General features: G+C 36.7%; 1 protein-coding gene across 1 annotated transcript in view; it reads right to left on the bottom strand.

The window, feature by feature from the left end:
• Positions 1-203: 203 nt before the first annotated feature.
• The window catches only part of LOC109952412 (complement C3-like), a 37,742-nt gene continuing 26,027 nt past the window's right edge, over positions 204-11,918 (bottom strand). Inside the window, exons 22-33 of the mRNA XM_020587479.1 lie at positions 11,594-11,659; positions 10,544-10,606; positions 8,603-8,684; positions 8,389-8,437; positions 7,986-8,076; positions 7,800-7,889; positions 3,669-3,771; positions 3,406-3,495; positions 2,021-2,110; positions 1,855-1,938; positions 1,316-1,460; positions 204-479 (exon numbers count right to left, since the gene is read on the bottom strand). Coding sequence (XP_020443135.1) covers positions 335-479; positions 1,316-1,460; positions 1,855-1,938; positions 2,021-2,110; positions 3,406-3,495; positions 3,669-3,771; positions 7,800-7,889; positions 7,986-8,076; positions 8,389-8,437; positions 8,603-8,684; positions 10,544-10,606; positions 11,594-11,659 — 1,098 coding nt within the window. The 3' untranslated portion in view covers positions 204-334. The remainder of the gene's footprint in view (positions 480-1,315; positions 1,461-1,854; positions 1,939-2,020; positions 2,111-3,405; positions 3,496-3,668; positions 3,772-7,799; positions 7,890-7,985; positions 8,077-8,388; positions 8,438-8,602; positions 8,685-10,543; positions 10,607-11,593; positions 11,660-11,918) is intronic.

The following is an 11,918-nucleotide window of genomic DNA, read 5'->3' as shown; positions in this document are numbered from 1 at the left end:
TTTAAAATTTGTTTGTCTATATCCCTGAATTTACTTTGTGTCACTTGGCTGAGAGCAAAATTATCAAACCTTAAACTGCTTTGTCTAGTTGAACTGATCATAGATTGTTATATAGTCACCATACAGTAACCACTACTTGTTTAATTTGTGACATTAACCAGAAGTAAATCTGTATATCAGCCACAGACAATGAGATTAAGACCGTAACATTTTATTCAGCAATGTAAAACTTTATCTTCTGAATCCCATATATCTCATAGTAGTGAATGTTTTACACAACAAGGACAATTCAAAGTCAAACAATTTGAAAAGAACATTTTTATCTCCTTGAGTTTTACTTTTGTTGACATCCAGAGACTGAGTACTGCTGGATCATTTCCACTATACCCAAGCAGGTGGGTCTGTGCTCCTCATCTTGACACTCTTCCTCTGTGGGCCAGTACTCGATCCAGGTTCTCCCACCGAGCATGTACTGATATCTGTGGAGAGCAAAGTGAAAAATACAATGAGTTTTCACATTATTAGATATTTGTTCTTAGGGAAATAGAATTATTCAAGGCCACCTGCATGCAGTTCATTTATTTTCATAACTCATTCTACAATCTACAACATGGTGGAATAAAAATAAAAGATAAATATCACAGCAAATACAAATGAGTTTTGCTTCACAAAAAACTAAACATTCAGAGTTATATTTTTGTGCTATGACCAGTACAAGCAGTGACATATTTTGTTGACCTTGACATTTACTTTATCTGTTTGTATGGTATTTAACACAGTGCTAAGATAATAGACACATATAAACTGGGTTTGTTTCTGGTGCAAAGTCACTCTGCAGACAGTTTAGCGATTCTATCAAAAAAACAAGGCAAACTTGGAGGAACCATTATGGAGGAATGGTTAACTATGTAAATTTAGTGAAATACTATAGTTTCCAACTTGAAGATCAGTTTAATTCAACATCTAAATAAAGGTTAACTGTGACTGTTACAGAAAGGTTGATAAAGCTGTCATTGCATGCATTTACCTATAGTAAATTAATACAAATGACTGAAACCCTCTAACCATTCTACTCCACTCGGTTGTCCTGTACATAGTGCTGCTGTGCTTACATGTTAAGATAATTTAATAACTCCTTTACATGACTCAAACACCACCATCAAACAATAATTACAATGTAGGCATGCTTTATGTGCTCAAGGACTGTATGTTGTATGCAGTAATATAAAGCAGGGAAATAGTTAAAATGTTTAAATAGTGACAATATTACAAGAGCAGCTACACACACACACACACACACACAGAACAAACTCACGAGAATGTTTGGTCATCTCTATAAACATCTTTGAATGTGCCCATGATGAGGTAAGTTTTGTCTTTTCTCATATCTACAGCTTCCCTGCAGTGAGGATGACTGAGAAATGTGCGCACTTTGCCCAGAAGGTCCACATCAAGACTTCCTGCAATTAAATTATATAGTAGGAGAAGAGAATGCAGGGGAACATAATTAATGACACAACAGGTTTCATATACTGTTGTACTAATTTCAAATACAAAAAAACTTAAGATTTTTTTCTGCCTGTCTGGAAAAACAATCTGGGTGATGGCTATGTCACTTTTAAGCCACTGTAAGAAACATTACAGTAGATAAGTTCAAAGGAGATACTGTACATAGTCACCATCCAAACTTCCCCTTATTATAACATAAGTAAGTACAGTAGATACACAGCATTAAAATGTTTGACATTCTCCTAAACTTCTCATGTATAAATGGCTAAGGATTTTGTCTGACTAAATACACCACAAGGAGGGAAAGGAAAATGGCCACATGGGAAAGAGAAGACTAACACTCACCTTCTTTAATAACGTTCACTATTCGCACTTGGTAAGTGTCAGTGGACAAGCCCTCTGTATAATTCTCCACTCTTACTTTGTATGCTGACAGGAAACAAGTTGCACATTGTTGTGTTACTGCTTGCTCGCTCACTCATTCACATGTCACTGACTCACAAACACTTACCAAAATCTGTTTTGCTGGTCGATGTGATCTCACAAACCTTTTCACTACGGTAAGTGTTTCTGACTTTGAACTTTTGTATACTGCAGTTCTCTGGAAATAAACAATTGGCAAAGAGTGAAAATACAACTGATGACTCAAATGAATGAGCACATGGGCATGTCTGCATCTATGGTGCACGAGCTATTGCTATACCTGTGTAGTGTGTTTGTTTTTTATGCATCTGCGACTGTGATAGCTGCGGCCAGAGGCATTATGTTTTCAGATTGCACTCTGTCTGTCCATATAATTCTTATGAATGGAATTTCTTCAAAATTGGCACAAATGTCCTATTAGACACATTGTGATGAGTCATTCACATTTCCAGCACACGAGTTTCCTTTGTGTTTTGGTTAGCCATGCTGCTAATGTAGCCTACTCTACCTTAGCACCAAGTCTACCACCAGTGTGTCGGCATTGATAGATAAAAAAAACAAACAAACAAACACAGTTTAACATCCAGCACTAATGATAATGCATGGCATGTCATTATGGTGTGTTAACTGTGGCTCAAGTTCAACAGTGAATAGCAGTGAATGTTCATGCTAACAAGGTAAGAAAAAGAGTCTCCTTCCTGTGGGAGTACATGTCCCCAATTGTCCCCCGTACGTGATTGGTCAACACAGAGCCTTTGCCGGATGATGTCACCATCCAGTGCAGTGAGGGTGAAAATAGCATAGAAGGTCACACAGAGCTTCACTTAGAAGTTAGAAGCTCGTGCATAGTTCATGCACAGTTATAAGGTCTGAAGAGATTCATGAAATTGTACAGGAGAGAAGCCAGCCAGCTGAGTTTGTGGCAAAACCTGCATGTTGTTTTTAACTGCATATGATAATTCCTACTCAAAGTAGAACGGAGGTCACAGTCATTACAAGATGATTAGTTTAAACATTTCAAAATGCACCTGCACTGTTTTGCATTTTGTGACTTTCAGTCGAATAAAATATGATTTTTCCAGTCATACGTATATTTTGTCATTGAAGATTTCTTGAAAATAGTGTTAAAATATCATCTCGTCTTATTCTTGTGAACTTGTTATTGTGTATTGTCTCATCTCGTGAGCTAAGTGTATTGTCACAACCCTAATGTTAACATTAAAATTTATCTTGGTGCACTATTAAAAGCTGTTAGATTGGGTGTAGACTCTTAGCTTTGTTTAACCAGCTCTTGGTCTCAAGTCATCTAACGTTACTTTACTGCAATGCTGACTTGCTAAAGTAAGACAATGCAGGATGACAAATAATCAGCGCTTTACCTTTAGGACGCACAAAGTTAGTCTTTACTTGTACCCTCATGGTGTAACAAATTTAAGCGTTAAAGCTTCCATGTTCAGACAGTTTCCTCTTTACCTTCGCCACATATGCATTCATCATTCCTACAGAGCCGCTTCAGCTGTCCAGCTCTCCTCTCTGGATGGTAGAATTTCACACAGCGTTTTTCTGCAACAAAGATATTTGATCAACTGTGTTGTGGTACATCAGAAAATATACATTACTCTGAAAATATAAAAGTGCCCACTTATCTGTTATCTATTCTGACATCTATTTGCAGCAAAGAAAAATCTTGAAACACATTAAAGTTGCATATACTTCTCAGTGTCTTTGCTACTTACGGTCATAATATTCATAGACAGACACAGCAGCTGGCTGTAAGACACCCACTTTCATCTTCTGATGGATCCTAAAACTAATCTCCTCTGGTCGTGTGTGAGAAACCTGCGGCAAAATCCACAACAAAAGTATTTTTTTTATAGAAACAAAGAAACACATTAACAAAACAGTACCGAACATGAGAGACAAGATAACAGTTACATGACATTACAAAAGGATATACAGTGTTTAACGAGGTTGTAGTGTGTGAAGTGTGGGTATTTCCAACTTATGCAGTCTATGAAATGCAAGAAAGGAAAAAGGAGGGGAAAAAAATAAATAAAAAATTACCAATAATAATGATGATGACAGTACTACTAATAAAATCAGCTGGTTACATTTATAGAGGTTGGTGGGAATGTGCGTGGCCTTAGCCGCAGGTATTTGGTTCAAGTTAAAATGTGTTAAAAATGGGTTCCATGTGTCATAAAAAGCAGATCAACTATTCTTGTGAGTGGATGTCATGATGATGCATCAGTCACACCTGTTTCTCACAGCATATAGCAGCTCCTCACTCTGTAGGGACCTGCCAGATTGTTCTATGTCTCAACTAGACTCTCCAGCGTTCTTTCTGCTTGATCCTCTGAATACCATGTCCTGCTTGTGTTATTGACCCGAGATTCTGCCTCACCCTTTGTATTGGACTGCTTTCCTGGTAACGACCCCTTGCCTGCATTAACGACTAGAGATTCTGCCTTGCCTTCCCTACTGCCATGCTGGAGATATCAACCCTAGACCAGACTATTATGATGATGATGATGATGATTCAGCATTTTATTATTATTATTCCGTATGTTTTTTGGCACTTAACTACTTCAGCATACTTTCAGCTAAAAAAGCCATTCAGGTATCAAAATGTTTGGCTTTTTCAAGAGATGCGCGGATGTATACAACTTTTTTGTAACTTTTATACTTTTTAAAATATTCAGCTTTATTCTGAAAAATTTTCCCCATTCAAATGAATGGGGAAATTTTTACTTCTTCATATTTTCAGCTATTACAGCTATTAAAATGTTCAGCTCTTCAAGGACATTCATGCTTCTATTCAGAACTTTTCAAAACTTCATACTTTTGAAATATTTAGCTTTATTTTGAAAATCTTGCCCCATTGAAATGAATGGGAAGATTCTACTTCATCAAACTTTCAGCTATTTCAGCTATCAAAATGTTCAGCTCTTCATGGACATTCACACTAATATTCAGAAATTTTCTAAACTTCATACATTTTAAATATTCTGATTTATTTTGAAAATCTTGCCTCATTCAAATGAATGCTGAAATTGAACTTTTGCATACTTTCAGCTATTTCAGCTATCAAAATGTTCAGCTCTTCATGGACATTCATGCTTCTATTCAGAACTTTTCAAAACTTCATACTTTTGAAATATTTAGCTTTATTTTGAAAATCTTGCCCCATTCAAATGAATAGGAAAATTCTACTTCACAATTCTACTTCACTGAACTTTTAGCTATTTCAGCTATCAAAATGTTCAGCTCTTCATGGACATTCATACTACTATTCAGAAGTTTTCTAAATGGTCTTGGTCTTATACTTGTATAGCGCCTTGCGATGCTTTTACAGCACACTCAAAGCGCTTTCACATTATTCGGCCATTCACCCATTTGCACTCACGCATTCACACACCGGTGACATCACCGGGAGCAACTGGGGATTGTATGGATGCTGATTCAGCATCCATACTATGTTATCCTATTATTGTATGGATGCTGATTCAGCATCCATACTATGTTTTCCAATTATTTATTTCTTTATTATTATTATTCCGACCGTTTTTTCGCACTTAACTACTTCAGCATACTATCAGCTAGAAAAGCCATTCAGGTATCAAAATGTTTGGCTTTTTCAGGACATGCGCGGATGTATACAACTTTTTTGTAACTTTTATACTTCTTAAAATATTCAGCTTTATTCTGAAAATTTTTCCCATTCAAATGAATGGGAAAATTTTTACTTCATAATTTCAGCTATTAAAATGTTCAGCTCTTCAAGGACATTCATACTACTATTCAGAAGTTTTCTAAACTTCATACTTTTGAAATATTTAGCTTTATTTTGAAAATCTTGCCCCATTCAAATGAATGGGAAATTCCAACTTCAGCATACTTTCAGCTAGCAAAACCATTCAGGTGTCAAAAAGTTCAGCATTTTCATGGTGATCTTTCAGCACTCAGCATCCATACGCATTTTCTTTAGAAAATGCAATTTTCTAGTTCCATCTTACTGGCTCTTTAATCGGGTTCACACCTACACCTTCACGAGAGCTGTACTTTCACCTCCTTTACAGGTCAGTGGACTAGGTAGGATGCTGTTTTTAGAAAGCTAACTTGCTGCTGAATTTTCTAAATGTCATTTTTAAAGCTGTGAGAATCCATATTTCATTTGCTTTTCAAAATGAAACCAAAATTTTCAAAAAGGAAAAAATGACTTTTTTTTCAATATTCTTTTCAAAAAGCATGGATAATGGCTTGTTTTCCAATTTCTGATTTTGTGGTCAAATAAAAAGCAAGCACTTCCATTTTCTGATTTTGTGGTCAAATAAAAAGCAAGCACTCCCATTCTCATCTGACACAAGCGCTGTGATCAGAAAGTGACCGATTTGTGAGTGCCCCCCCCCCACCTAAACTGTTGCTGAATACAGAACCTTCTGATTGACATTTCTGAGCATCTCAGGACACTTAACAGCCGTGATGCAATGGAAATCTTAGCATGGAACTTTGGTCTGTGTACATATCATTCATTTGTGATACCTACAAACTCTGGAGATCAAACTTATTGGAAAGGAAGCAGAAAAAGAGTCACCAGCGCCCAGGATTTTTAAAGTAAAACCAATGAGTCATGCTATATAAGTTCTACTTCTACAGATGTATGTGTAAACATATTTGTGGTGCTGTTGTGCGCATGACCTTAGAGGGTTGTCTGTCCATTCAGTGTTAAGTTTTTCTGTTCAACAGTGGAGCTAACTTCTGTAGGCTGGGTAACTAACAGCTGTATGCTAATGGTACTGGTTTACCCGCAACTGTTTTGCATCTCTGACTATTTTATAATGCAAGGCTGAGTAAAATAGTTGGATTTACTGTATGATGAAGCTTATGCTGGCCTTGCACTAGATGTTTATATTAAGACTCAAAATACTTTTCAAAGATTAAAGTCTGACACCTCACATCCAAAGACTAGATCTCTCTTGAAACTTCTTCCCATGTGCTCCTGTGTTTGGCTACGCAGGAGTGTGTGTGTGTGTGTGTGTGCGCGCGCGGTGTTGGGGGGGACAGCAGAAGAGACGGCTCACCTATTGGTTTACTATGTTCACGTCACTCTCTGCATGAGCCAAGACTAAAGAACTACAATAATAAAAAACTGACTTAACTTGGATCACCACCTTACAACAAATGACTGAGATGACAGGAGCATGACAGCTCTAGCAAAACACTCATGATTTTATTCTGACATTTAAGACACGAAATTGCGAAGTCATTAGGTGTAAGGCCGTTACATGAAAAGACGCTCTTAATGTCCAAAATGGAGTTTTTTGTTATGTTTTTCCTGTTTTTGATTTTGCCTACAAAATGGGAAACTGGAAAACGAGCTTTTACCCCCTGTTTTTGGTTTTGGAAATGGAGACGGAAGAAACAATTTGTCTTGATTTTTGGTTTTATTTTGAACAATGAATTATACATTGATTTGTGAGTACCACAAAGAAAATGTACACTGATCAATACATCTAGAGTTAAATGAGAATTTTTTTTTTTTTGAGTGGACTGACCCTTTGACTGTGGATGGACTCAAGTGAGCGCAGACTGGCCAATGACAAAGTTCCTGACATCACCAAAATGGCTCTCTAGAAGTATCTACAGGCTTTATTACATAACTGAGAAGCACCGCTAGTGATGCTTGAAGAATGAATGTTGTTTTCAATAAAACCTAATTCAATTTGATTTTGAGAGAGGGAGGCAAAGCAAAAGGAGTTGAGGGGATAAAACAATTTGTCCAAAAAAGATGAAGAGCAAGCCTCTTTCTGACAGAACAGCGATGAACAGAAAAATAAGGTAATGGACAGGAGGAAAGACTGTCTTACCTTGTCCAGGTAGATGATGAGTGAGCCTTTTTCTGAGAGAAGTGTGTCCATCTCATATTTTGAAATGATACGGGCACGTCCTTTAGACAACTACACATGTGCACACACACGCTGTTAACAGTTAGCACAAACAAGAAAGACTGTCTGAACCTGTGTTTGTAAGTTTATGTGCATATAAACTCTTACTAAGTCCAAGTCAGTTATGTTGACAGTGAAGCCAGTGAGCAAGCCAATATCCAAGACCGACATGGATGCATCACGCTCCTTGTCCTTATACCTGTACAAAGAATAGACAGAATAACTTAAATACAAAAGATATGTGAGGAAAAAAAAGATATTTGTCAAATTTTTAACCCAGCCACCTTTGGAAAATTTTTCAATGGCTTGAAAATTGTTTGTAACTAAAAACACAGGATGAGATGCTAATAGAAGAGAGAGAGCAGTAATGTGCAACAGCTGTCAGTCTGTGGTGATGTCAAGGAAAGAGAAGGTAGGTAAATACGACAAGGGTGAAAATGAACATAAACAAGAATGAGTAGTGTTGGTGATGGTTGTGTTAAGTCGTGACTGCGACACATACTGTACTTACAAAACATATATTCTCAGGTTGTATACTTCCTCACTCTGATCCATTTTCTCTGGAGAAACAAAAGAGTTTTTTGGTTATTTGATTTTCTTCATAAAAAATACTTGGCAGCAAACAAGAGACATACAAGTAAATAACTGAAACAATACAAACAAGACAAAGGCAGCTAAAACAAAAATCAACAAAAGACAGAAAGAGACAGAGGGCACCAAGTGACCTGGGAGGAGCTGCACAGTAAGGCCAAACTTCTGACAGTCACTGTCTTTTTCTTGAGGCAAAACATAATACGCTGCGACCATCTGTCACAGAGGCAAAAGTAATAAGAAAAATTATTAAGAAAAGAAAACCAGTACCACTGTGTACAGCTGTATTAGGATCTTATCTTGTTGCATTACTAGGTAATAAGTGTCAGGAAGCTCTGTTATTACTGAGCTTTCATTAATCTCTTAGAAGGTCTCATTCATATATATATATATATATATATATAGCAATCTTTTAGAGTAAAGCGATGATGTCTGTTAGCTAGAAGACCTAAGGTAGACTAAAGAGTCGATGTTTTATGTAGAAAGAAATTCTTGATAAAAGGATATAGTGCTATGTTATGTATTTGCAAAACTGTTTAAATAATTGTTTAATCTGTTTGACCTTTGTAAAAGGACCCGTGCACATGAAATGCTGTGTGTAAGTAGGTGTCTAAGTTCATAAAAAGGACACACAGGACTGGTTTTGTCCAACACTTACACTGTCAGTCCCATTTCTTTAGGCTTCTAAATGTGATCTGGATACAGGACCCTCTGTAATAATGTGGAGACTTTGCTCATGTCCATATGTATGGTGCCAGAACAATGACTTTAGTCTTTGGCAACAAAACCATAACTGAAAAAACCCGTGCACATGAAATGCTGTGTGTAAGTTGGCACTGGAATATTTGTATTGGAAAAAACACTGTAATTTTAAAAAGTATTAATAAAGTATTAATACTGAAAAAATGACAACCTTCTGATTTTTTTTGTTAACATAAGTCTTTTTCAGTGCCAAAGTTGTTTTGTTCAGTGACAGCCTTCTGATTTTATATCAGTGTTTCTTGATGCCAGAGTTTTTTCTTTCAATTTCAGTTCTCTGTTACTGTTTTGGCATTAAGGGGAGGGCTTTGAGGGGCTAAGGAGAGCATGATTTGCACTAAGCTGATGCTTTTTGAACACATGCTCATGCAGTGAACACAAAAATAATCACCTGCTGTTAGGTTTTACACACTAGTAAGTACATGTTAAATGTAGCACATGTTCCATGGTTTTGCAGTGGGAGCTCTAAATAGTCAAACTTTATTATCTCTGATCATAGCTTCTGCCTCAGAGACAGGAGATGGCCTAGAAGGTGAAACCGCTGAAATGGAGCCCAAGTCTGTGTAAAGATGCTCAGCTGATGGCACACCTGACACTGTTGTGTTTCCAGTAACGGCCCCAATGCACCAGTCCAGCTCAGATAAAGTACCACTGAGCAAACCTGTTCTCCTCCAGTGGTCAGCGTCTCTTGTCTGTCTTTGGCAATACTTTTCTTACGTCAGATATGACATCAAACCTTTTATTTCACTTCTTCAGCTAGTGTTCACTGAACTAGCTATAACATCCCATCCCATCTTTTGTGTGTGTTATTTTAGATCTAGTGCCGATCCTACTAAATATAGCAACTCGTTTGCTGTTCACATCCTGCAGCAGTAACTTCCACTTCAGAACTGCTAAAGATTTTGTTTCTTTTGGTGTCCAGTGCCCCACCATCTTTTTCATTTTGGCGTTTTTGAATCACTCAACTTTTATTTATTTATTTATTTTTGTCACTTTTTGTGTGATTCTTGTGTGTGCATTGGGGGGGCATTTATGCTTATTAGGAAAGACTGGCACATGCTCAGTTTATGAAGACAGTGGGAATCATCAATGTAAGAACACAGGTGAGAAAAATCCTGTGGTTTAAGAACACGTTCATGAATCAGATGTAGACTTCAGGACATTTCTTAAGATAACATAATTAAAAAAAAAAAATACTTAGGAAGTTGTTAATGAATGAGCCCGATTGTTTTTTTTTTTCTCTAATCCAGAATTAAAACAGACACAACTATACACAACAAATGCTAAAATATAAAACAAAAATGTGTATCACTTACTGTCAGTGTTGCTTGTCCTTTTCCTGTAGCAGTCACATTTACATCCTGGTTTATATCGTTGAACTGTTGAGATTTAGAATATGAACACATGCAAACAAACATACATAGACATTAAAAAAACAAAGCAATCACTAGGAGTCATTAGTAGGATTACAGGGTCATTTGGAATAAACACTGACAGGAAGTCTGAATTTAAAGCTAATTTTATATGCTTAACATTGAGACATTTGTAGGCGTAATATGAAAGGAGACTGTAGGAGCTATTTGATATATCATTAGTATTATTGATAATCATATTTGCTTTGAGTGTTTGATTACTTTGTTTAATTTAGATTAGACTTAGTATTTTTGTTATTTTTCTTTGGTTGTTTTGCTCTTTATTCAGTTTAGTTTATTTGGGGTTAATTTGAAGCTGAGTGAATGGCGCTGCTGGCACCGTGGGAACATTAGGTTTATGGGTAGGTAGGCAGGCAGGAGACTGGCATGGATTAGAAAGGGCTTATGGTTTTTCTTCAACAGTGCAAGAGAAGCAGCACGAGGCAAGATTTCTTTGTTTTTTTGTTTGCCTGCTCACAATAAACAATAAAATAATAAAAATGGAATAAACCATAAGAAACAGAACTCATGGACTATGGACTTCTTTTGTCTAAGTACATTACTATCCCAGTGGTGCATCCGTAGCCTTTTGGTTGTAAACTAAGTTTGTTGTTTGTAAGACAGTGAAAAATCCAGAGCGAGTGATGACACTCTGTAGCATTATTTTGCCTTATTAGCCCTTTGCTTTCCATTGATCTCATAGTGCATTTACTGTAACATTGCCTCTCACCAGCCCTGTTTCCAGAAGCTGTTTTCAATCAAAGAGCCAAGACAAACCCACTGTACACTACCTGAGCCTGCTGATGTTTTAGAAAACTTTTATTTCAATTTCTTGTGATGGATCAGGCTCCTGGTGTCACTGTGAGTTTTATGGTTTCCCCCCACCTTTTTATAGTAAGACAGGAAAATAATAAAATTTATAAATCAATACATACTATAAAAAGTGCTACCTACATGAAAATTATTTTTATCCAGTACATTTCTGCTGTCAGTCAGTCTGGTGAAGACTGTGCTGTCCTCCTGCCGACAAACAGCTGTTCTGACAAGAGACAGTGCTGTTGGAGTCAGTGTGGATTGAACGGATCAAACACTTTTAATTGATTGATTGATTGATTGATTGATTCTTTCAAACATGCAGAACAGAACAAATGACAGCAACGCACACATAATTACACATATCCAACAAATGCTAATCCAAAATCAGTTTGCTTACACCTATTACATGTTTGAATGGAGTAGGAAGAAGTCAGACTTATCCAGTCCTACCCCATAACATCAT

Source organism: Monopterus albus, unplaced genomic scaffold (genome assembly GCF_001952655.1).
Source record: "Monopterus albus unplaced genomic scaffold, M_albus_1.0 scaffold458.1, whole genome shotgun sequence".
Classification (NCBI taxonomy): domain Eukaryota; kingdom Metazoa; phylum Chordata; class Actinopteri; order Synbranchiformes; family Synbranchidae; genus Monopterus; species Monopterus albus.
Note: the sequence above shows the minus strand (reverse complement) of the source record. Positions and strands in the feature narration are given on the sequence as shown.